Source organism: Rhagoletis pomonella, unplaced genomic scaffold (assembly GCF_013731165.1).
Source record: "Rhagoletis pomonella isolate Grant_MI unplaced genomic scaffold, Rhpom_1.0 Rhpom_scaffold_00006, whole genome shotgun sequence".
NCBI lineage: Eukaryota > Metazoa > Arthropoda > Insecta > Diptera > Tephritidae > Rhagoletis > Rhagoletis pomonella.
The window spans coordinates 66,065,979-66,093,830 of record NW_023458560.1 but is presented as its reverse complement, the minus strand read 5'-3'; the positions used below and the strand labels follow the sequence as shown (position 1 = coordinate 66,093,830).

The 27,852-nt window shown below is 34.3% G+C and overlaps 1 protein-coding gene across 2 annotated transcripts in view; it reads right to left on the bottom strand.

Annotated features, from left to right (window-relative positions):
• The window catches only part of LOC118741126 (sodium- and chloride-dependent GABA transporter ine), a 36,877-nt gene extending 9,035 nt beyond the window's left edge, over positions 1 to 27,842 (bottom strand). The window contains exons 1-5 of one of the 2 annotated variants that reach the window (XM_036472974.1): positions 27,478 to 27,842; positions 16,212 to 17,586; positions 13,798 to 14,089; positions 7,217 to 7,401; positions 4,724 to 4,858 (exon numbers count right to left, since the gene is read on the bottom strand). In XM_036472974.1, the coding sequence (XP_036328867.1) occupies positions 4,724 to 4,858; positions 7,217 to 7,401; positions 13,798 to 14,089; positions 16,212 to 17,373 (1,774 nt within the window). In that variant the 5' untranslated portion in view covers positions 17,374 to 17,586; positions 27,478 to 27,842. Of the gene's footprint in view, positions 1 to 4,723; positions 4,859 to 7,216; positions 7,402 to 13,797; positions 14,090 to 16,211; positions 17,686 to 27,477 lie in introns of those variants that run through there. The other variant, XM_036472973.1, reaches the window with a different exon arrangement.
• Between the last annotated feature and the right edge of the window lie 10 nt (positions 27,843 to 27,852).

Below are 27,852 nucleotides of genomic sequence, written 5' to 3'. Positions count from 1 at the left end.
AACAGGGGTGTATTTTTTTGGCATTAAAATTCCGACTTAACTTTTTTCACATGCATTTTTGGACCACCCTAATGTATATGCATACACACGTTTGGCTATTTAGAATGCATTTGTTGACGTGACACATCTTTGCCATCTTAGAATTTTGTAGGGGAGATTTTTCCCTACTTGTGCGCTTTTTGAGTTTTTTTATGAAAAAAAGTGGAACGTCGGGATTTTTCCTAACCTTAAAAACGTGTCGCTGAGATTAGGATAAAATTCTACCGCGATGGAGCGAAAAAGATTTCAGATTCGGGTTCAGCGCATCAAAATACACAAGGAAAGTATAGTCTGGTCTCCGAACCCGTTTTTTAATAAGTAAATAATGTACAATACATGATAACCAAGGGTGTTTTTAACCGAAACTTAATGAATAGGGATTGGTAAAAATCGATAAAGTGCCTTCCGAGATAAACTTTCAGAAAATCCATAATAATCTTATTTTTTGTCAAGATGTTGTTGTAAGTATTTATTTACTTGAGTAGAAGGAGAATCGATGAATTTTTTATGATTGTTTTTATATATAAAAAACGAGAATACTATACTTTTTTAATCCATATACCGTTGATGTTTTAGAACTTTTTTCGCCGAAGGTATTGCTGGTTTCTTTCATAAAAAAATAAATTGTGTTTATTCGTTATATGGAGCAAATGCGAAAAAATCTAGAAAAATTCACGGTAATTTTTAGCTACTTGAAACTTGCACATTATTAGACTAAAATTGAATGGGCTATAAAACTGTGTACTCAAAAAATGTCTAACACTTCTGAGAAAAAAGTTATAAACTTGGATTAATATGGCTTTTGTTAGAGAACTAACTGTATTTTAATTGAAAATTCTTAAAAATAAAGAATTAAACATACATAAGTGGCAAACAATATCACTTTGAAATGGGGATGCTATTGATATGACCGATACTGTATGTATCTCTGTTGCTCTTTTGCTCGCGTCAGTATCGTTTATACCTTTTCACACCTTGTCAAATAATGTTAAGTCTGATAATTCAGCTAATTACCATATATCAACATAAAAAACACAAACAAACATGAGTATGTGTGAATGAACATGGATATTACAAATCTGGCTGTGATACATCATACATATATAAATACATATTTCTAATGCAGCAACATATACATATTTAGTATGTATGAACCATAAAAAAAATTGTATCACTTTTCAATAAAAGCTAGCGAAAGCGGAAAATTCACAAGGATATAGAAGCTAGTATATTCATACACTGAGGGGAAAAAATATTAAAATCAAATAGAAACGTAGTTGATCTTACTATAAACGTCAACGAAAGTACTGTATATTTGTAAATATTCAATTAAATTACGCGCATATTAAAATTACTGCGTTCGTTCTGAAAAAGCATCCGTGAAGTGAATAATCAAGACAAAAACTAAAAAACCACAGCACGCGATTTATACGGATAAACATTTGCTATGTATGTATGTGTGTGTTATCGCCGCTCTGCATGGTTGGGATGCGTACCTTGCAATAAAATTTAGAGACAGGCTGTTAAAGCGCTAGTTCCGCCCTCTACACTTCAGAACTATCTCTGAACTAGTGCAAAACGGCTGCAGAGAGGGACAGTTGAAACTTTTGGTGTGCTACTTGTGCTCTGTTGAGAAGTAAATGCACAAATTCTCACTTCTCGTACAGCACTAAAATAGCTCAGCGGGAGGACCTCTGACTCTAACATCGTTGGTAAATTTAAATTGTTGAGTGCCGCTTAAAAATTGAAGAGAAAATGATCAAATTTAATATAAATAAAATAAAAGAATAAAAAATTAAATAAAATGCAATCTGTAAAAGAACAGAAAAAATTAAAAAAAATCAAAAAATGGAATAATCAAAATTTTTTTCATAAAAGACTTATTGCCGCAGATCTGTCCAAAATGAAAACAGTTCATAAAAGAAAAAAATATCCAGTAAATTAGTTTTAAATTTTTTTCTCATAAAAAACTTATTGTCCCAGAACTGTCGAAAATGGAACCTGTGCAGAATTAGTTCGAAAGTTCTGCAGCGGTGACTATTTCCACTTCGTAGGACATCGCCAGACACAGTTGAAAGCATTGCGTTGGGATAGGTCGACAACCAGTATCGCTTCTTAAAGAGCTAGTTCTGCGCTGGTTCTGAACTAGCACGATTTACTGCAGGGGTATGTACACTTACATATACATTTGTACATACTCAGATGTGAACAGTCAAATATGTGCGTAATAAATTTTTGTATGAAAATAGTACGCCAGTTCAGGATGTTGTGAAAATGGAGTGGGATTTGCAGTTGGAATTGCATTTGGAAAATTTTATGCTTGCTACCATGGCAACCATGTGCATTTTATTGTCGTGAATTTACAAATGCAACGAATATGCAAATGCAAGAGCATATACACAAGATCCTGAACAGCCCTATTATTTTTAAATACGAACATTTTTAAACGATAATCCAAATATGAAGTATTAATTTTTACTATGCGTTATTTCTCTCAGTGTGGCACACATGTGCTGAAATTAGATCAGTGTTGTGAGTTGATTTTGCAAAATGTTCTGTAAGTAATTCAAAACTGCTATGCGGAAAATATTTAGTAACCTGTTGCTACCAAACTGGTGTGCGAGGTTGGTCAGGGACAAGGTCGACAGATCATTGTTGTTGATAAATAATCGTATATAAGGTATATTAGAACATATGTACATAAATGTGTGTGCACTCATTGTTACACATTTTGCCATAACAATAACAATTTTTCATTTGGTTGTAAATTTTGTTGTATAGCACGTGTAATTAGATTATCTTTGTATTTTCGAATATTGTACTCGTACATTGGTGCCATTCATATTTGGCTGCCGAAACATACTTGTCTATGCATCGTGGCTATATGTACTCATAAATAATACGTACTGGCCTTCTAGTGGTCGCACTTGATATGGTGATTGAAAATGTTTGAAAGTTTGAAATATTAAAACAAAGCAATAACAGCACAATTCAAAAAATAAAAACTGTTACTATTGTTAAGTGACTCATGTGACTAATCCGGGTATAATCCATGTCTTATCCTTACTACTTACCGTAGTAATCCTTACTACCTACTTAAGTAAGGATTATACATGAATTAGAAAAGGATTAACGACATCAGCCACTTAAAAATATCAAGAGATTTTATTTTTTGAATTTTAAATTTTTAATTTTAAATGTACCTTCATAAATTGAAACCTGAACAAAATTTGGTTTAAAATTCAAAAAGGTCTATTAATGGACTTTTCCATACGTTATACTATATACCAAAAACACAAAAAGAATTCGCTAACTTTTTAAGTAAGATTTAACGGAAAGCCGGACCTGCCCCTGATACGGAAGGCGAAGAAGATGTGGAATACAAGGCTGCAGGATTATGTGTAGAGCGTATGAGAAAAAGCTCACGAAGTTTATCCTATCCCTCAAGAGAAAGGTGGGACGTTGTCTGCTGGCATTTCTCTTCTTGCGCGCCCTCAAAACTGGCTCTGACCAGTGGCAAAAAATATGTCATCTGCGAGTGTCCTGCCTCAAGCGGGAGCAGGCTTTCTGCTTAATCTGGATACCGTTGCCAAGATGGGGTACACTAAGGTGTTCCAGATTGCCAAGAGGACTGCGATGTTGTTGAACATTGCTCATGGAACTCAGTTATTAGCTGCCTAATGTGGTTGTAGTTTATCTGGTAACGCTATGGACTTAAATGGTCTCTGCGAAGCCACATAGAGGCTAGCCAGCTTATCTAACTGTCTCCATCAAGTATATGGAAGATGAGTGCTAAGCTTTATAATTAGTTTGAGATTGGCTAATAGATCAACCAGATCGCAGCGCTAGTATACGCAGAGTACACTTGAGATATGGAGGAAACACTTCTCAATGCTTTTGAATACATAGATGGCGCATTTGGCGAAGAAGAACCCATAAAATAGGCACGAAGGTTAAGTCCCCCTACTAGACCAAGACGAGGCGAGTACAGAAGTAATATAGCTTAAAAACTACAAAGGTAATCTTTTAGAATAGAAAAGTAGGTCTAATGACAAGAATGAATATACTTTTCTATGTTTTCTGCCACAATCACTACCGAATGTCGAGCCTGATTGCATTTGAAAAGCAGCTGATGCTGGTATAAGAGAAACCGAGAGTAAATAGTACTTCGGTGACAGTTTTTTTTGTACCAAGGACTTATTCATTAAAAATCATAAAGTGATACAAAAACTTCAAATATGTGCTTAGAAAATGGCTGCGTTTCTTTATACATTCCGGATAATCCCATTTCACAGCCGGAATAAACAGAACACTTTTGAAATATACGTTAACATATCATGAGGAACGTTCTAAAGAATAAGTAAACAAAAAAGTTTATTCCAAACGTTCAGAATGAATAAAGAAATACAGCCAATGAAGGCAAATATTTATTTTGAACAATTTTAAATTGGACTCAAAGAGAAATATTTTTTTTTATGGATAAAACTAAATCGAAAAAACTCTCAATAAATATATGAGGCCATGAGAGCAGAAGTGGTCTAACCCGTTTTTTGCACTTATCTACTTAAAGTAGTCTCAAATGTGATAAATTTCAAAACAAAAGTCGCTTTTTCCTTAATTTCAAAGCACAAAGCTACATACATATGTAAATAGGTCTAAAATTAAATCAAATTGTGGATATTACCTTTAAAAAGCGGGCATAGTTGTCCTAACGCTCCAATTGGTCCACGTCCGGTGTATTGACCAATTGATAATTCCATAAATAACAAAGGAATGCTGCATATAAACAAAATAATGCAATAAGGTACTAAGAACACACCTGAAAATGATAAATAATAAAAAAAAACAAATAGAAAAACGAAAGAGTTAAAAGCAATTCAAATCAAAAATGAATAAATGAAATTAATGAAAGAAATACATGTACATTTTTGTATGATATTTTATGTACAATAGACCGTAATAGAAAAAAATAACCGTACACACCGGAGACTAAGGTAAGTTCTCAAAAAGGTGGCAATCTTCCTCAAAAAAATGTTTGCGGCAGTAAACTTTCCTAAACCTCTTCAGTTTGATACCCATATTGCAATATTCAATTTATCTTATCAATTAAATTAAATTAAAATTTTCAAACAGGTGGCAACCTTTTAAAAACAATTTTTCGGCTGTAAACCTTTATAAACCTCTTTCTTTTGACAGCCATATTGCAATATTTACTTATCAATCTACTTAAACTGCATTTTTCAAACAGGTGGCAACCCTCTTACCTTTTTTCTTTCTATATTTTTAGCTAGACCTCTAGCATTACACCGGTGGAAACTGCATTCAATTCCATGCATTCGTTTCCGAGTGATGCGCGCACAAACATACCGCTTTTTTCTTAAATACAGAAAAACTGTACATACAGAGGATCAAATTTTGATTTTTTGGGCGAACGTAGAGATCGCCTTTTTACACTATTCGTCATATCTACGGCATTTACAGTCGAATCTTAAAGTATGATATAACGAGGACAAAATTTTTTTTTCCCAAAGCTCATTGACCTCAAATACCCCGTTCTGGTACTTACACATCAGATGTCAGTTCTTATCCCACTAACGTACCACCCTAATGTCAGTAAATTAAAACTCGCCGAAAATCCAACTTTTGCTAAGAAAGTATTTCGATTATTGCGGTAGAACAATTAAAAAAATGTATTGTTCTACCAAAGAGTTTTTCTTTTCCAAATTGCCTTGCAAACATACTTTAGGGGTGTACGGCGATCTTGGTTAAAAAAAATGTAGTTTAATGAGGCACGGTTGAAATAAAATAAAAAAATTAGTTTTTAAAAATGTTTTTAAATAAATATGCCCTATTGAAATTAAAATAGTATAAAAAAAATGCGCGCCTCAAATGTATTATTTTTTTTGTTAAGAAATAGATAAAACAGTATTTGCTCATAACACAGTGTGGAAAAAACAAAAAAATTTCGAGACACATGAAGCAATAAATATACTCACGAAACTATGGGCTAAATATAGTGAAACTGCATTTTTAGCTTTTCTCTCTGACATCAGGATTTTTTTCAAAAGGATTTTGTAGTTTCAAAGTTGTGATTACTTCCAAAAATTATTTAAAAAATTCATTCCAATGTTCCAACAGCATGGGTACCAAATGAAAGAGAACATTCCGTAGAATTAAAAACCATTAAATTTTTTGGTTCACAAGGACGAATACGTATTGAAAATTTCCTTTTAATTAGTTTTATTTTTTTAAGTGAATAAAGTTAGAATGTCGAAATTCGAGGATGTGGTCCAGTGATTATTGGCAAATTTCAAGGATATTCAATGATAAAATGTTAAAAGGACACTTTCAATACTTAATCGTCCGTATGCACCAAAAAATTTAATTGGCCTTAATTCTACAGAATTTTCTCTTTGAATTTGATAGTCACACTGTTTTTCTACATTGCACAAAATTTTTTTAAATAATTTTTTGAAGTAGGTAATTATATTTTTCCAATTTCAAAGTCCTTCAAAAAAAAAAAAAAAAATCCTGACGTCAGAGAGAAAAAATAAAAACGTAGTTTTACTATATTTGGCCCATGGTTTCGCGAATATATATCAAATTGTTTGTGTGTAAAATTTACTGTCGCAAGGTGTAATATTTTCTCAGCTCTTAAAATCATATGCTTAAGCCTTTAGTTAAATGTAGCATTATTTATGCTAACTAGCGTCTACATGTCACATTTTGTCCATTTTGTTTTTGTTCACCGCTCACATGATAAGCATGAAAAATCGCAGATGCTAAACTTTTTAAGTAGTATTTATGACCATTCATAAGTTATCTGCAGAGACGTTTATGTCAAAAACTTTTATTACTAAAATGCTCGTCAATTACACTTAAAGACTTCCACACACCGGACGTACTAAACAACAATTGAATACAACAAATCAAATATGTTTGCAGTTTAAAGTGTGAAAAACAAATCGTAACTAGCATTTGAGTGCGTTAAGCTGTTGATTGAGAATCTCAAATGTCACTTTTCATTTAGTCATGGAGTAATGGCTGAGATTTTTTTTTTTTGTTTTTATAAATGCGCTGCCTACATACAAGCTGCCATACACTTACATAGGTATTAAGTAACTTTTTTGACATTTAAAAGCATTAGTCATTCACTTATGTATGTATGTCTACTCACCTCCTCCACTTTTATAGCACATATAGGGAAAACGCCAGACATTGCCCAGCCCCACTGAGTATCCTATGCAGGCTAGCACGAATTGCATTTTGTTGGCCCAATGTTGTTGACGTGGCTTTAAATTGACCGCATCGTCAGATGGATCCAGAAAGCTATCGTTGTCATCATCATCAACGCCCGGAAGACTGAAAGAGCGAAAATGGGATGTTGAAAGATTTATTAGTGGCTATTGAAGCTATGTAAGTGTAAGCCTATACTAAGCTAGATCCTTGACTTATCTAACTGATTAAAAGATCTGTAAAATCATTACAAATTATTCCTGTTAATGATTTTTGCAATGCAAAGTTTTTTCAAAAACTCTAATGAGAGTGGAATTTATTGTGTTTATCAAATTTAAGCCAAGTTCCATGGAAATATAAATTATTTAAAAATTTCTTATTTACGTTTTTCGATAGAAAGAAATTTACCACTGACTAATTTTTCGCAAAAAAAATTTATTTAAGAATTTTTTGTTGCTACAAAATCGTGGAATGGTTAAATGGTTTTAGTGCTGATTTGTTCGTAACGGCTTCCAAGCCTAGTGTCCAACCCCTTGCTGCAAGAGTTTGGTTGCAATAGACCTTTATATAACGAGCAGCATTAACCCTGGTAGACCCAGCAGACCGACCATGTCACCACATTGCACTCACGACATTTTTCGTAAGTAAAACCCTTTAGGGATGCGTTTATGTTGGAGTATAGCGTAGAAAATGGTAAATATTTAGACGACTCGTAAAAGCCCTCTGCGTTTGTTTCTGATCATAGCTCTTCACAAACATAAACACTTGTACGAGATACCGATTTTTATTCCTTTAATGAAATAAAATTTCAAAAATATTATAACTTTGTTCGTATGTCTGTAAGTAGCAGAAGAAGTACGATCAGAACGTCGAGCTGAGTCGATTTAGCCATGCTCGTCTGTATGTGCTGTGCGAACGCAAGCAAGTCCCTAAGTTCTCGAGATATTTGACTGAAATTTGGTAAGCGGTTGCATTTTTAAAATGTATTAATCATTTCTCGGGACCGGCAAAATAAAACATTTAGCCAAATCCAAAATTTTTAAAATTTTTGTCTCGAAAACTAATGCATTTAATTGAATGCAGTTTCCACCTGTGTATTGCTAGAGGTCTAACTTAAAATATAGAAGGAAAAAAATTATAAAGTTGCCACCTGTTTGAAAATAGCAGTTTACGTAAATTGACTAGATAAAGTAAATATTTCAATATGGCTGTCAAAAGAAAGACATTTAAGAAGGCTTACAGTAGAAACAATTTTTTTGAAGGTTGCCACCTGTTTGAAAATTTTAATTATTTTAATTGATAAAGTAAATTGAATATTGCAATATGCGTGTCAAACTGAGGATGTTTAGGAAAGTTTTCTGTCGGAAATATGTTTGAAGAGGGTTGCCGCCTGTTTGAAAAATTGTATTCAATTTAATTGAAAAAATAAATAAAATGTTACAAGATGGGTATTAAACAGCACAAAAATACTTTTAAGGCGCAGTGAAGTACGCCGGGTATTTGCTAGTTTTCATTAAAATTTTCATACTTCGCGAAAGAAAACAAATAAAAACGATTGAAATCCAATATAATGGACGCGGAATTATTTTTTGATTCCATTTTTGAAATCAATGCCCCAACGTTAGCCGGTATAAAAATGTTCAAATTTTTGCTTCAACAACGGACTGTAAGCTTTTGAAAACACTCTAATAGGAGAACATAATTTTTCCGAAATCAGCTTTAAAAATTATTGTACTTCTAAAAATTGTTATAAAATAGTCTACTGGTAAAACATTCATAACTCATAAATAACAGGAGGTACAATATATCTTCCATTTATATTAAATATTGTCCCCCTTATGGCAGAAACATGAATGTGTAAAAATGAAAATTTTGGGAAATAAAGTTCGAAAGTTTTTTTTACTAGACTTAATTCTACATTCATCTAATTGACGTTGTAAAATATGTGGTTTCCGTGTACGCGTGGTATTCTGGGTTTTGGTATAACATAGAACATCCAAAGGTTAATTAAGTCAACCCAATACCTTAAAATTGGTAAATTCTGACATAAGGGGGATGATATCGCAACATACTCATTATTTTGGATACAAGAAGAAAAATTATCAAATAATAATATTCTAGTGCGTTTCGGCAGTATTTGGAAGGCAAAATGTTTGGGTCACATACACACACTTGTGTGAGATGCCCATGTTCTTCTCTTCACTCAGCTCTTAACGTAGACCCAACACATAAATAAACTAAGGCGTGACATGAGATTCAGATTATTCACTTGCAGAATGCTTCCGTTATCCACAATCAACATTTTTGCCTTTAGATTAGTCACGATCAAAACTTATCCCGCGGCACAAAGTTTTTACATAATTTCATAAATTTTATATGAAGACGTACATATGTAATGTATATATATGTATATATATAGTAAATGGTCTCTTTGATCGTCACTGCTTCAGATCGTCCTCTTTTTTTAACTTACTTCAAACTCGAAATTTGTTTCACAACTAATTAAAATAACTATGTAGTTTCATAGAGAATTCACAAAATATTAAAATTGTTCAATATGCACTACAGTGTGACTCACAAGAAATACGACTTGCTATAAACAAGCCTTTTAACATTTAATTCATTGGCTTTTAAATACTTGAATGCAAATTAAAAGAACCAACAGCGTTTGTTTTGCTCCGTTTTACCGATCACTGTTAAATATTTAGGCAAACATTGTTCGATTATTATATGTACTACATAGAAAACTCGAACAATTAACAAAAAGGATTTTCACACATTTTGAAACGAACGAAAAGCATATTGACACGGGTGGCAAACGATGAACAATGAATGCATTTGAATTTTATGATGTAATCGCTGGCGGCGAAGTTATCACGTGAAAATGTTTCACTGCCTTTTATGCAATAAATATAACGCGGCACGTTAAGTATGCACAGTTTGGTATTCTTAAGCTATTTCTGTTTAAAAGAAAAAAACTTACACTTTGGCAATACGATTAAAACGATAAAAGGAATATTCCGAGTGTTTTGTTGAAGCAGTTTCGACTTCTGCATTGGCGCGTGGCGTCATGGTGCCGAACGAACGAATGTTGAGGCGCTGGATATGCGAAAGATTCGGTGAGAACACAAAGGCGGTGGTGGATAGTCGAGAGTTTTTTTTTTTTTTTGGTTTTCGCAGGTTAAACTATATTTTTATATTATTTAGATTTTTGCAACTTTTAAAAGCCGCTAGTCTACGTTAAATTAGAAATTCAAAGCGTTGCGTTTATTTTTATCGCGCGATACTTTTTTGTTTGCAACAATATCCCGCTTTCAAGGATGCTACTTTTTTCAAATCATTTCCTTTCCATCTTCATCACTTTTAGTAGCGCGTTTAGCGTTTTTTTTTTTGAGGGGGGGATTGCATTAACTTCACTTTACTTCGAAAGCCGTCCGTATCTGGTGCCGTAGTCGTTGCGACTGTAATTTCCAATAGGCGCTAATAATCTTGAAACCTTTACAAAACAACTTTGAACTGTTCGATATCTATATGTATACAAATAGTTCATTTAGTTTATTAAATTATTGTAATCACATACCTATTTAACTTGTTAATTGACAATTTAAATAAGTTTGTAGCAAATGCAAATTAACTGGGCTACTCACTAACAACCTTTTTAAGCGCACTTAATTTTAGCGCACACTGTGTAAATCCATTAAAACAGGGTTTGTATTTCCAATTTGGAGCATTCTTATAGACACACAACAACTCTATGCAAACGAATTGTTATTACACGCTTTTGTGTTGCAGATTAAAAAAAAAATAAAATAGTGACTTCGATTTTCGGCTGACGTACTACCCATCTGCCCGAATCTCTGTTGTGTGCCGCCGCTGTTGCCATATGGCTCTTTTATTTTCATTGCACTGTCCAGCGGTTTTTAATGTGGTGTTAAAATTATGTTTGCCGTATCGCAAATATTTGTGCGTAAACCTTTATTTAATATTTTGGTTAGTCTAATTTATTTTATTTATTTATTTTTGATAGCATATACAAACTTTCTCACCTTAATAATTCGGCGTGAAAACAATTTAGACTTATTAAGTCAATAAAAAATATGTTTATGAAAAAAACAATTGTTGACCGCAGTTGGCTATTTGAGTTGAAGAAATTTGTATTTTGAATTGTAGTGTTCTTTAGCTCATAAATGAGGTGCGGTGCAATAAAGCACTTAAGAATTAACGCGCGTGGCAGTTCCCAGCAAAAAACACGATTACCACAGAAGCGAAAGTGGAAACGAGCAAGGCGATGGGAATCGCTTACCCTTTCGCTTCAGGAAGGCCTTATTTTAACATGGGCATGTCATTGGCGGTAAGCCCTTACCCGCAGCATTACCTTCAAACGAAGGGAGAACGCATGGATAAACAGAATCCAGAGAAGCGAACAAAGAATGCCTTACAGAGAAACTAATGTAGAATGCCCAGATGAGTACATACTTATTTACATATATTAAATCAGAAAATGTGTTAAAAGATTAAAATTAATTAAAATTTGTATAAATCAGTTTTTATACATACATATGTATGTATTTGGGTATTTAGATTTTACTTAAAAATCGGTATGTACATACATGCATATTTAATTAAGCTTAAAATTGTACTTCCTCACTCATGTACTTCACTTCATTGACTGACTTCAACTTCGCTGCAAATTGAACAAAGCAAAACATGATTTTTATGCGAGACAAATTTCCACAGAAACTAACGGTAGAAAAAGATTTTTTGGATATTCATTCTATTTTTCAGCTGGCTACGATGTAGCATTCTACTTTGCATTCCCTGAAATGAAGCAAAGAAGCGAAATAAAAAAAAAATATTGTAGGACATTCTACTTTGCATGCCCTGAAATGAAGCAAAGAAGCGAAAAAAAATAAAATGTTGTAGGACATTCTACTTCGCATTCTCTGAAATGAAGCAAAGAAGCGAATTAAGAAAGAAATATTATAGGACATTCTACTTTGCATTCCCCAAAATGAAACAAAGAAGCGAAATAAATAAAATATTGTATGACATTCTACTTTGCATTACCTACAATGCCTAAAAGAAGTGAAAAAATTCGAAGGCATTACAACGCTATGCCTTCTAGAACACGTTACCACTAAAAGCGATTACCGATTTTTTGCTGGGTTATGTACGATTTTCTAGGGGATCTGATCTATCCGTGATTTTTTAAAAAATATTGCAACAAAACTGAGTATAAGACACGACAAACGCAGCCATATAAATAGCCTAGTCAGAGTAGCGAGCACCCTGTGAGGAGCGAACATGGTAATCTATGTAGAGCATTCGGAAGAGGAGCAACATGCTAGATGGACAGAGCACTTTGAGTCAGTTCTGAACCACGTTTTATCTGACGACACTCCGACTTTTGCAGATGAATTAATTGTGATAACTGGCGTGAATGAAACATTTAAATTCTACTATCGACAATTCTAAGGCGTGTTTCAAGGCGAGATTGTCCTGCACAGACCATATAAACACGGTGAGATTCATCATCGAGTAGTGTGCCAAATTCAGAGCTGATCTGCATTGGATGTTTGTCGATTTAAAAAAGGCTGTCGATAGTGTTCATAGAGAGTGCCTTTGAGCAGCCTTGCCCCGTACAGCAGTGCCCGAAAAAACTGTAACTAAATCCATATACGACGGAGCTACGTGTCGTCTACTTCACAATGGAAAGCTGTCTGAGACCGCCGAACTTCACAGCGGGGTTCGACAAGGTTCCTTGCTCTAACCTCGTCTCTTTCTTTTTCGTGATTGGAGGGTTGTGTTGGATGCTGCATTACTACGGCAGCAGGCCTGAGAAGCAACTACGGTGCCACGATTGATGTGGAAGCCACCAACATAAAGCAATTACGAGCGAAGGGGGAAATTGCTCATATTAAGTACAAGAAAACGAAAGTAAAAAATCCAGAAGTAAGAAGTAAACCTTGCCGATCACCCGATAACTTTCTTGGAACTTATCTGAGCTCTTAACTGCAGTCAAGGTTTTGGTGAAAATGTGTATTACTCCAAAAAAGAGGAATATGAAAAAAGTTGAGAATTTGAATAATGTACACAAGTCCATATGTGTGTATGTATGTATTTCCATTAAGAAACTATTCATATACAGATTTTCATAGAAATATTTTAAGCCCGGTATTTTTTATCTGTAAAACAAATACATTTGTTATTTTTGGCGTGTACTTACTTAAGTTCACACTTAGAATGAAATTATATCCAATACTCATATAAATAACTTCAATTGTTTACGAAACTTTGAGGTAATTTTAAAACAGTGAAATATATGTCCCCTATCGATAATTATCACAAATGACAGTAATTATCGCATATGCACGTGCATATTTACATACTTGTTCGAGTATTAGGTAAAGCTCTCAAAGTAAGCCACATTCAGCATACATTTTCGTAGTATCTATGTATGTAACTATTGATAAGTAAACCCCTTAAAACTTAAGCTACTGTCATATGTATATATGTACTTACGGTGGCGTCGGTGGATGCACCATATTGAATAGTTCATGCGGGGTATGCGGCACTCGTCTAATCACCAATCTACGTCCATCCGTCGAACCGATGCCAATCGATGCTAATGAACGTACCGACGTCACATCCGAATATATTTGATTGGCAACGTGATCGCGATAAATGAATGAGGAACTAGCGCTTAAATCTTTGCCCGAATGACTGGGTCGTAAATAATGTTGTTGTTGTTGTTGCTGTTGCTCATATTGTGCCAGCGCATCGCCAAGGGGATCCTGGGAACTGGGAATGTAAGCTGAAAGGGTTGATAAGTAGGTGTTGTGAAATAATAAAAGTAAAAGTTCTTCGAAATAAAGTTTAGTTTCTTTAAGAAAATGTATGTACATTAGGGTGCATAACAATTTATTAAATAAAAAAATCACTACCGTTTTTCCGTCGTCGTTACAAAATTTATTATATTTTTTAAGATTTCGTGAAAAATATTAAGATTTATGTGAGCTAGATCGATTTGAAATACCTCAAAAAATCGAGTTTTATTTGAATTCGTTGACACAATTTTCAAATATTTTTAGGCAGACTGTTTAGGGTTAAATTCTTGTATGACCTGAGATGATTTTTTGGAAAAAATTAATTTAAAAAATTAAATTTATTTATAAAAAAAACTCAATTTTGGGAGGTCTTTTAAAATCGGTCCAGCAAATGCAACACTTATTTTCCACAAATATTTTGGCGGCAGTAAGTATTTAAGTATAATAAATTTCATAATTCCGGCGGAAAACCCGCGACCTTTTTTGGTGGGGCACCTTAATGTATGTACATAAAAATAAAATAAGTAAATACATACAGCCATTATTCTAAATGCTCCTGAATAGTTTTTTGAGTTAATCTGTAATTAGTTACAAAATAAGTTAGCTAAAGTGACTTTCTTCAAAAAATTAAACAGGCATCGTTAAGCTCACTTCCAAAATTTTTTTTTATAGCGAGCAAAGCGGAGCCTGTTTCCGGCTTTCTTCTCTCCCAGGGAAAGAAGCTCTGCTTGCAGCCAAGGAACTAGGTTAGGTTAGATTAGATACAGTCTTAGAGCTTAAACAGACGGCAGCGATGATCCGGATCAACTCGGGAATTAACTGCAGTTGGTCCGGATTAAGTCCCAGTTAATCTGGATCAACATTGCCGTCTGTTTAAGCTTTTAGATACATATGTTTCGGAAAGCGATTGTCGCCTCTGTCTAGAATAAAGAACACGACACCTAAGAAAGTCATAAACTTATACATTAATAGCGGAATACTCGAAAGATTTTTGATAGATCTAGCTAGGTCGAAGTGCTAGTATACCCTAATAAGAATAAAAATATATGAAAGAGCTTAAATTTCCAGACTACTAACACGATGTCGCCAGTTGTGAACAAAACGCATTTCTCTTAAAATTGATTGCCGCTTGGAATAGATTTTCAGAGGATTTAGTTGATGGCCTGTTAAAGGGCGCTCTAATCTTTCTGACTTGTCCGAAAAGGGCAAAGGCTCCTTATCTAAAACCTGCCAAGCCTTTGTGTCAGCAACGAATAGCAATCTCCTATTGCCCATATTGAGTGTAAATTTCTATTCGACGCTAACCTTCGGTGTTACGCGTTCACGATGCTTCGATGCTCATCGGATTCTGAGGGAATTTTACTATCTACTTTTGTACTTTCCAGACGTTTAATTTATTCTGGAGCTTTTGCCTCTGCTTTAGATTTGATAAGTTCAGTAAGACGGTCCGATTCCGGCGAAGCCCTAAGCCTAACTCTCACCATGAGGGAGAGCTTTCAACCTACACGATTCTTGGGCATAAAAAACTCATCATTTTGTGTAAAACCTATCAGCTTTAGTACAGTTCAGTTTAGCCAGAAGCGCTCTGAATGCGCGTTGCCTAAGCTTATACTTCTCTAACTGCTCCTGCGGACGGCTAATTAAGAAGACATCTCCTTGGGCGAGCGTTACAAGCAATATATATTATTCGGCCATAACCCGAGATTATGAAGATGACCTCTCTGTTGAACTTTCCAAAACTCTTATTCTAGTAGTTCCTTCGTAAGTCTAACTTCGCAGACATGATAATGGCATAGAGTTCCGCCTGAAATATGCTCAGATATTGCCCGATACTTAGAAGCATACATCTTGTTATTGGGTCCAAGGATCTCTGCCCTTATTCCTTCTGAAGCTTCCTAGTCGTCTGTGGTACACATTAGAAAAGCATTGCGTCACTTTGAGGTGTGCATTCTGCAATGACCGCCCAAAAGGGTGACTCTCACAATTTTCCCTAGTTTCACTTAATCACTGCCTATTGGACTATTGGATTGGATATTAATTATGTAGGCTAACGAGATTTCCATAATTTCTAATCTAAGTATGTACATTATTCATTATCGAATTACTCACCTGATACCACCGATCTCATGCTGCTCCTCTCGCTGCGGCCGCGTGAACTAAACCCTTGCAAATATGGCGTTGTTTCGCTGGCAGTCAAGGCGCTACGATAGTAGGGGTAGACTGTTGTGGATGCGGGTGCTGTGCTGGCTGTAACCAACGCTGTTGTCGATGAGGAGAGTGGCGTCTGTGTACCGACAGCAATCGTATATGCGGGTGTGAGTTTCGTCGCGGATTTAATGGAACTGATTGCGGTTGCATTGCTCGGATGAAGTGTTGCATCGAAGCCAGGCATATAATCGCTGCTAACGCCACCATCCGATTCGCAATCCTCAATTGTAAATGTCACGCCAGCTGTATTATTATTAAGCGCAGCTGCTATTGTTGTTGCTGTTTTGGCTGGCGTATTAGCGCTAGTCGACTGATGAGCTACATCCGATTGTGATTTTGCTGAACGTGTTAATGATGATGGTGTTGCTGCTGCCGTTGCTGTTGCGGCTGCTAATGCACCGCGCGTGAAATTAATTGAGCTGTGGTGCGGCGATGTGCGCATTGACTGATTAACTGTAGCCGGCGTAGGTATTTGATTCTCTCCGTTTGGCGGCGGCGGCGGCGGCGGCTGCAGTTGTGCTGCGGCTACTGTAGTTATTGTGCCCGCCACCGCCGATGCTAACGCAGACAACTGACGCGCCACTGATTTCGGTCTTTGTAATGGCGGCTGTTGTTTTGTGGTTTGTTGTGAACTTGTGCCGGGCGTCTTCTGGATTGTGGCCGCTAGTGTGGACAATGAGTTTGCTGAGAAGGTTGGTCGAAATGTGGGAGGTTTTTCTTTTGTTGAGCCGGTAGGCGTTAAATTGGGCGTGGGCGGTGTGGCGGGTATGATGATGAATTTATGTGAACGCGCGGAGGGTGAGCGTATGAGGCGCGTCTGTTCGTCGCCACTCTCAGCACCGCTGTCGGAGATTTGACTGAGACGAAAATGCTGCGATGTTTGTTTGCCAATTTGTGCGAGGGTGGGCGTCGAAGTCGAAGTAGAGGGTGCCGCGCTTTCCTTCGGCAAGGTGGCAGTATCGGTTGTTGTGGTGTTGGTGGCTTTGACGGCGGAAGAGTTGATTTTGACATGCTTCGTCGTAGCGCTTGAAGCGCTGGGTTCTTCGGTGGCGACTTTGTTCATGGTGGTGATGAGAATATTTTTTTTGTGTTTGGTTTTCTAATGAGTTTAGTTAGTTCTTCTGAACTCGCTTCTGAGCCCGCTCATGTGGCTTGGCAGTTCCGGGCACTGCGAATATTTATATTTTCACACATTTGTTTGACTGTTAAACTGCAGCACTCGCCTCTTTAATCTCATTCATTTAAACTAGTTTAATTTTTGCATTGCAACATATCGCTGTGGACAGTAATTATATTATTGTTCAGAGATTATGCCGCGTGATATAATTTAGGTCACATTTTTCCACGAAAACGATTATACGCCAGCTACTTTTAAATCGTTTTTTTTTCAAAAAATAAATAGCACCGTAAATCGTTTGGGTTTATCTTGGTCCGTCTGACGCGGACGCTTTCTTATCACCACTTGGTTCACTTAAGATTAAGTGTGTATGTATGTATGTATATTTAAAATTAAATTTTATTTGCATCCAAATTTCATTTCTGTGTATTTTTTTGTCTTATTCTACATATAGGTATTTGTACAAAGCGCTTAAATTTTTGCTTAGAATTAGGTGGACATAATCGTCGCTTGTCAGCTTGACTAATTTATGATGGGGCTGCAAATCTTTCAGGAATAATCAGCGAGATAAAACGAATGCAATTTAAATAAAACAATGACAATAAAATAACGCATTTTCATACCTTAGATATTTGTCGAGATCTACAATTTAAAAGCGAAAGAAAAAAGACGAAATATTTTCGAAAAGCTCCCAAATATAACAATAAACAAGTAGTTTAGATGGTTTGGACACGGCAAGATAAGACTACTATTTATTGGGCCACGTACTGCAATTGCAGGAACGAGTCGAGTAATTAGAAAAAGTACAAATGTGCATCATTTAGAGCAGTCATGTCCAACGCTGGCAGAATTCCATAAGCAAGTGGCCTGCGCTGGGCATGCCTGCTTTAGAGCAATGAAATCGGCTACAAAGGCTCACTAATATGTAGATGGCCTTACAGTTTTAGCCCGACTCGCATCAAAAATACTAGTCAATACCTAGTAAACCTACTCACCAACGATGAACGTCTAAAACGAATGAGTTCGTTGTAGTTTTTCTTCGTTGGCTTCTCAGGAGTCTCGGCAAAGATATTTTGTTACACGACTATCGATCTGCAACAGAAAAATTACCATTGAACGCGAAAAAAGTTCTAAACATTTTCACTCGTTATTTTTTACTCTCATTTTGGTCAAGCTATTTTCTTATTTACAAATTGAAATATGTCGATATCTCATTTTTCTGAAAAGGTCAAGAAGCTACAAAAAACTCGCTTTTTTTTAAACATCCTATACAGCTTCCCTATGTTATCGTTTTGTATATATCTAGATGAGACTTGAGCAAAGGACTATGCTCATCCTGAAAATGTCACGCTAAAACCTCTGGTCGTATTTCAATCAAATTTGCCACCAAAGATAGCTTGGGACTTGAAGAGAGTTGCCACCTTTTTAAGTAAATTAATTAAAAAGTTAAATACATAAAATACTACAAAACTGTGGGTGTCAAAGGCTTTAAAGAGCGTTGCCACCTGTGCAAAATGTGGAAATCATTTTAATTAAAAGGTTTTTAATTAAATATTATTATCTGGGTATGAAAACACAGTGAGATTTAAAAAAAGCTTTATTTCGAAAATGGTTCTTATGAAAGGTCTAAAATAAATCTTAATTTTGAAAACACTTTTGAAGGGTGTTGCCACCTGTTTAGAAATTAAAAAAAACAAATTTTGTTAAGGTAAATGAAATATTTTAATATGGGTGTCAAACGAAAGAAGTTTAAGTTCTAAAATATTTCTGAAGAGGGCTGCCACCTTTTAAGAAATTCAAAAACAGTTTAACTAACAAGTTTAATAAAATAGTAGTAGCTTTTCTCGGAGTGCATATACTTTTTAAAGTTATCACGGTTTGGGTAGCAGATAATGGATAGCTTAAATATAAAAATATTTTTCTCTTGTAATATTTTAACTGGAATTTGTTAGTTAGCACTGCGCCTATCCAATAAGACTTTCCATACAAATTATATCGATAAAAAAATATTATCAATGATTAATATCTTAGCCTTAGAAGTACCACAGTATTCAGTGAAACAAAATTAAAATAAAAAACTTAAAAAAATAATAATTTTTATTAACAATAATATCGTAAATGAATGGGTTTGAAACAAATTTAAAAAAAAATTTTATTTTTTGAATCTAATAAATTTAAAAAATATTTGACATCATAAATTAGGTGGCAACCCTATTAAGAAATACGCCTGGTAGAAGAGTACATATTTTGAATGGAAATTTTTTCTGTATACATACACACATAATTACAAAAAAACAGAAAGCTCAACGAAAACATTTCTCCATTAAAGTTCTCAAAAATACCATCCATATTAAGTTAGTTTAGTTAAATTTTGAAGAATGGAAATTAAGTGGCAACTAATATCTTAAGGGACAGAACTTACTATATGGGCAAAGCGTTAATTAAGAGTGATATGGTATCTTAATTTTCTTAACAAAAAGTTAAATAAATACACGATAGAAAAAAGATGGCAACCCTATTCAAAAGTAATTCTGAATTTCGGACTTTCAAAACACTTTTCATTTGTATCTAGTTTCGAATAGGTGGCAAAAATCAACAAATTTAAATGCATTATTTAGAAGAAGGGTTGCCATCTGTTAGAAATTCCGAATTTAATTAATATAAATAAATCAAATAATTAAGTTATACACAAGTTAAATATTCAAATGCAAGAGCGTTCAAAAATCTTCAGTTTGAACATAAGGAATTTTTTTAGGTTTTTGAAGAGGGTTTCCACCTGTTTTAAACTAAATTCAATTGAAATTATTTATTAATTTAAGTGAATTATTACAATATGGGTAACAATCGAAATGGTATTTAAAGGACTTTACTGCTAAGTTACTTTTAGCCGGGTTGCCACCTGCTTGACAAAACAAATTTCGCTTTAATTATGGGATTGGGTAATTGGATGACATATATATGTAAGATGAAAGAGGTTTAAGAAGGTTGCCACCTCTTTAAAAAGTTAAATGGAAATTATCTAATAACTTGAATGAATTATTACAATATAGGTATCAATCGTAATAGTTTTGAAAAGGCTTAATAAGGAGGGTTGCCACCTGTTTAAAAACTCAAATTGGACTTAAATTCAGGAAATAAGGTAATTGAAAATAAAGCACAAGAAAGGGGTTTAAGAAAGTTTTGTTCTGAAAATATTTTGAAGAGGGTTAGAAAGAGGTTAGAAGTTTTTGGCTGAGTTTAAGTGTGTTGAGTTTAATTGAAATAAATTACACCTCATGTAACGCAGAAATGCCTTACACTCAGCTCAGCAGGTAAGGGGCAATCTAGTCGATATATAGTTGTTAAAAGAAGGTTCTCCATCCACCATTAAAAGTGTCTGTAACAACTTCTGTAAACGTTTATCTTAGCTATCTTAGTAAGGCAAGGTCAAGTAGATAAACTTTACAAAACGAAGACTATTGACTTAAAAATAATCCATCTGTCAAGTTTCATGACTATTTACCGAATACACTCGGCATTAACCTTGTACCTACATATGTATGTATGTATACTTTTTAACGGATATACATATTAAAACTCGTTACATTTTACGATCTACATATGTATGTACTTAAAAAGATGTCACATACTTGTTTAGTATACATACATACATCTATATAAGTGCCAGTATATGCATGTAAGTATGTAATCATATAACATTGGAGGCGCTAAAGCTAACAAAGATTCGTGATGTTCCCAGCCTAGCCCTTAAAATATTATAACACGCAACTGCTTTTTGCGGGGATGCCGGCTAGGTACTTGTACCGCTATAATTGATAAACAATGTTTACTTTTGTTTACATTTTTTATTTATTTTCTCTCTTTATGACTGTTTAAGTGTGTGACTAATAATTGTCATGAAATGTCAATACTTTTTTCTTCACCAAGCATGTGCGTGTGCCAATTTAAGTAGGTGACGATGTCATTTGTGTCAAATAATTTCTCAAACAGACGCGCAGAGATGTAAGTAAGTATGTATGCTGGAAAGTTTGTATGGTTGGAATTGAGCTGTTAGTACAGAGCATTAAAAAGAAACTTGTTCTCTTAAGATCTGAATTAACATACTTGTAATTAGGGTACTCACAAGCACGGTTGCCACATACATCTATTTTTGTGTGCCAAAATTCAACAAATATATGCCAATATACGTTTTCGATATATACATATTTACATATTATGTAGATTTAATTAGTAAAATTTTTTTACAAATACTAATTTTTATTATTACTACTTGAGGGAAGAAAACGACCTATGTATGTATATCTATACATAGTAGATCTATTGTCACTTTCGAAATTCTGATCGGAGACTATAGAAGCAACCCAAAGTGTAATGGTACATGGACAATCGCATAATATGTTCCATGCATAGAGCCTAAAGACGTCCTGTCAGTTAGCCAGTGAAAGTCCTCAAAAACTGTCGACTAAAATTTAGAAGTTGATCCGAGATTTCTTTAGAGGGTGTCATAAAATGTCTTAGAGTGTCTTTTTCCCTCGAAGGCTGTACAGTGTATTGTTTTGATGGGCCACAGAAATAATATTTTTGAACAATGCTGCCACCTGTTTAGAAATTGAAAATCAATTTACTCAACAAATTAAATAGAAAATTTTAATGTGGCTATCAAAAGAGATAAATATTTTTGGCGAGGGTATGGCATTCTTGGTCTTTCTATGTATAAAATTTGGTAAACAGAAAGCTTATGGTCTCATTTTCTTAAAAGGGATGCCACCTACTTAAAAATTCTACTTTAAACTATAAGCTGATGAAAATATAATGATACGGATGCCTAGCGAACGACATTTTGGAAAGCGTTTTACAAAGACATTTTAACAGGATTGTCATCTATTAAAAATTGTATTAGTAAGTTGAATGAAGCAATACAATATGGATGGCAAACGACTTAAGTTATATGTGCATATATTTATTTTGAAAATATTTATTCATTGCACGAAACAGGTTGAAAAAATATTTACTAGGAAAAGAGTTTTGAATAGGGTGTTCCTATTTAAACAATTAAATGCAAGTGAACTTCTGCAAAATGGTATACCTTTCGCCTTTACAGAAAAGATAAATGAAATATACCATTGTGATATTGATATGAAACAAAAATTTTTTTTTTTTTTATTTAACAGTTTTGTAAAAGAATTGCCACCTATAAAAATAATTGAAAAAATGTATATGGTATTTAGATTATCTACGAAATGTAAGTACTCTCGATACACAAAAAAAAAAATCGGTACCGCGTTTCCATTGAAATTTTAAAATCTATTATATTTTAAGACTTGCACTAAAATATTCCGGAAAAATATTAAGATTTACATGAGCTGTACCGATTTGAAAATTCCTCCAAAAATGAAGTTTGAATAAAAGTAGTTTCTTAAAGAATTTTTTGAAAAAAAAAATCCCTTCAGATGAAAAAAAAGTTTGAGCTTAAAAAGTATGCATAAAAATATAAAAAAAAAATGTCAAAGGAATCGTAATGATGAGATTTTGATGCTGTTTTTTAACTGTTTTCGAATATTGATTTTTTCTAAAGTACTTTAAGAAACTATTTTTATTCATAAAAAACTCCATTTTTGGAGGTATTTTCAAATCAGTCCAACTCACGTTAACCTTAATATTTTTCCGAAATATTTTGGTAGACATCTTCAAATCTAATAAATTTTTTAATCCCGGCGGAAAAATCGCAACTTTTTTTTGGTGATGCAGTCTAATGTACATACTAAGCAGTAACACCCCACATCGCAACCCGTTGCTCTAACTACCAAACTCACTAAGCTACTCTTACGCCTCTTTTTGCACAGTTTTTTAGTTCGTAGATACGCACAATTTTCATTACTTGTTTTGCATTTTTTTGCCCACGCAATTTGATCTCCTTAGCTTGGAGGTCATTTAGTAGGAGTTCAAATTTATTAATTCACTCGTTGCAGCGCAGCACACCGCGAAATATCATAAACTATACACTCAATTTAAAAACACATTTATTACACTAATAGGATAATTGATATTTTGAGTGCTTTTATGCAAATCTATTAAATATTTGGAAACTGTGTAGCACAAATGTAAAAAGTTTTACGCAATTTTTCTATCTGGATGGAAATTTAGCTAAGTTAGAGTTTGGAGTACCATAAAACCACACTTTAGTTCCTTTACTCGATGGTACAATTCAAATGTCCACAACTGATAAGCTAAAGCGTAAAACGCTGTATGCCGACAACGAAATTTCGCAGATGTCAGTCCCAGAGAGCTTCGCAGCACCAATGGGAAAGTGACATCCAAGGTGTTTGTACCGTAGTCCGGTAAATTCTGGACAGCGTAGAGGAAGCGTGGAGATGACTTCACCTCATCGTTCTCTAAGCAGCTGCGTCAGAGAAAAAAATCCGGTGCGTTATTTAGTCTAGGGGCATTAGTACCCACCGAAAAGTGTTCTGCCAATACACCCACCAAAATTGAAAGTTGGCGTAGCCTAAGAAGATTCCTTGACCAGCCAGCCGGCCAGAAAGAACGTACAGCATAATATATTCTTGAGTTCGCCCAGCATTCGCTGAGTGGATACCTGGCCGAAGTGTGCAACATAAGTCCGCAAGTAGCCACAGACACACACTCCCACCTTCCTCTTTTACCGATGATATCGACTCAAGGGTGCCTTTCGAGGCCAACTCATCTGTATCTGTACCCATATATGTAAGTTCGACGAGGAAATAATCGGACGCGAGAGTGAGTTCAGGCATTTTCCTACTAGCCTGAAGTAAGCAAGCCCAGGGTCTTGACTGCCGCCTAGCTATCAGAGTAGAGCTTTACCCCAGCTTTTTGGCTGCATCTGTCTGGAATTCACTGGATCTAGAAGCTACATTTTATATTAAGAGAGAGCTCTCCACTTTCCTTCTGCACGTCCTAAGATCGGTTGGGAGAACAGAAAGAGCTCATTGATGTAAGTTTAACCAAGCAGTGATCTGTGTTGACAGGGATAAAGTCGAAGCTTTACGGAATACTAAAAGGGCCCGATTCTGAGATAACTAGGCAGGTGGAACGTGACACTGACCGCTCTAAAAGCCCAGAGGAGAAACGAAATAGTCCACATAAATAGTATTGATACTTAGATTAATAGCGATAAACTGGCAACAAAATGTACGATTTAATGACCTGTTAAGGAAAGTATTTATTTCCCTGATATAGCCAAGGAGCCATACCCGTTTTCTCTTGGCAACTATGTCTACGACCGGGACGAAAGAAGCCAGACTGAAATAGGAATTCACGTTTTTGGCGTAACTATTCCGACAGTGAACAGCCTGAAGATTCTCAGAGTTAATTTTAACAGAACCGCAACAGAGTCCTCAAGTAAATTGCTGGCGGCACCTCTATGAAAAGTGTTTCGGTTTTCGGTTCGGATCAAACATTTGTGGAAACTTTCGGTTGAGTTAATGGTTCAGTTAACTAAGAGAAAAAAGCGGTTTTCCGGTTCAAAACCGGTTCACGTTCCTGACAAATACTAAGTACAGGGCCATGAAAAGCCAACATTTTTTGTAGAAAAGAAAACGAAATAAATAACGAATTTGTCTCAGAACAACTTCTGTGTTCTGAGGTTAAATTGGTTCAAATATTACATGCATGTACACAAAATACTGTTTTACTTTAGTTAATTTTGTTAACTCCAGCTTAGCACAATTAATAGGAATGTCTATTTGGTTTCAAACAACTATTAATAATATTTTTTAAAAAGTTTCTTTTTTTTTAATAATTTGCTGCTTTCAGTTCAACTGCTATCTATTATTTCCGCTACCTTTTTTTAATGGTATATAAGTATGTATGTATGTATATAATACAATCACATATACAAACTAACATAACATTAAACAATAGTATAATACAAAATAATAACAAACGCGTCTGAGTAAAACGTGATGCAACAGTGATTAATATCGCTTAATAAATAAACGACTAGATACAGCAATATACATACATACGTATGTACATATGTATGTATACTGTATTTTAAATATACAATTACCATACAAATAGTGTTAGTTGAGTTAAATCGGGTAATCAAGACCATTCATTGAACAAAATTTTATTATTAGCTATGTTATTATATTGAAATTATTTATAATCAACTTGTTTCATAAATTTTGGTATTGCGTTACAAATTGTTGGTATAAATTTTAATATGAATTACTCGGCAATGTAAAGATTTAAATTCATTAAATTTATGCGAAAAAATTTTTGATTGAATCAAAGTGGGATCTTTTTTTAAACTTCCCTGGTGTTAAGGATGATCTTCAGAACATGGCGAACTATTAAATATGCAAACAGTGGCCGGCGAGAAATTTTTATCCGATTTAATTTAACAGCAGAACTACTTATATACATAATTCAATAGGTATATTAATTCTCTTTCCAAAACGCGTTTATTTTTTAATAATCGTCGGAAAAAAGTCGAGTATCAAGTACGAAAATATGGGGGTTTCCTTAATATCTTGAAAATATCGGTTTTTATGATAGCGATTTTCTAGCATCTAAGGTGATGATGAAGGGATCCCCGCATCAGTTTTCTAGCTGCATGTCAGACAAACTTCTTTTGTGTATACATACACAATGTGCGTGCTCTCATTTTTGCCCGGAAACCATAATGGATTTCTGTTCCCAAATTAATTTTTGGGGACGTTAATTCAGGGCATACCTTTGATAAGATTTTCATGGAAATTTTATTTTGCACTAACTTCTATGGCAGATTTTTCAGATCAGCGGCGAAATTAGGTCTGAAGTAAATAATTGGCGATTATCCGAGCGTTCAAGGAAGGCAACCAAAAACAGGTTGCACAATATTTTAAAACTTTCTCCGAAGGTACCATGGATTATTGATAGAGTGCCCACTTAATCACCATGAAAAGCAGCTTATCTTATTAACAGTGGGATTTAGTCTTTCAGGGACTGTTCAGAATATTCCGTCCTAAAAAACCATATCTTTCAGGGAATTTGAATTCCTTACTAACAACATTCCGTAGTTTCTAGTCATTGCGAAATTTGTCATTTTTTTTATTTATTCTTGTAAAATTGAAGTATTTTTATTATAAAACAGTATTTTTCTTTTTAAATATATCAAAGAATTTTTTGCTATTTAATTTTTTTCTTAGCATATGGTTTGAAAACACTGCTAATAAAATTTAAATTAAATTTGGGTGAATATAAAAAAGTTCGAGGCTTTTATTTTTTTTGTAAACATTGCTAATAAAACTTAAATTAAATTTGGGTAAATTAAAAAAAAAAAATTTTTGTGCGGCCAAAAGGGTTATAATTTTACTAAAAAGAAATTTTTCGTGAAACGCTCTACATAAAGATATATTTATTACTTAACAAAAAAATTTGTGTCCTCTCATAGACCAACATCAGTAGTTATGAGCCTTATTATAAGCACAGCAGTTAAGGGTTAAAGTTAGAAACTTCTCCTATCCATATGACTGATGAAAATTCTCTGAAATTTATAATATTTTCACTGCAGTCATTTCCAGTTTCACTAGTTTTCTCTTTTATTCTGTAGGATTTAATTTATATCTTAAATTTCCATTTAATTTATTTTATTACTTTTTTCTTTATTTTGTTTTTTGTTTTTGCTTATTTTGTTGAATCGTTGATTGTTGTTAGTTTGCACCAAAAGTATTTGCACTAAGTGGGCGCTTGAAACTATTAGAATTAATAATTTAAATTTTATGCACACCACTACACACTTTTCGCATGCCATTTATGAAATTAAAACATTTGCATTTACACTAATTTGCATTAGGCTTCAGTACACTTCATTACATACATACATATGTAGTACATATTAATTCATTAGCAAAACAACTACCAAATGCAGCCACACAACTATGAAATTTTTTTTTTATTAAATTAGTTGTGCCTTTAAATTTCTGATAGAGCTTATTGCAACAACTATGCAAACGATCGCACAAATGTACAAATAGTTGATCGTTACATATTTATGTACATACATACATATATATATTTATTGTATACTCGTTCATCTATCAGTAGAGATTATCTGGGCGTGTAAGCGATATGGAGCGACGGACGCGCACGTGCCGCGATCATTAAAATCGAGTTGGGGGTGGTCTGCCGGATTTTCTAAAGCTGTTGGAAACTTAATTTAATCACATTTGCTATTCGATTTTATTCAATCAAACACGCTAGCACATTTAATCATATTAAATTTTAAATATATTTGTGTATAGGTGTCATTATCATTTGATTATTTCACTTTTTATCCACTGCACTTCAGTTCAGCGCCTTTAAAGCATTGCCAGTATTTCATTTGTTATTGATACCAGTCAGTGTTTTATGAATACAAATACAAATATTTAAACACTTGTTGTTTGCGGTTTCGCGGCGCTT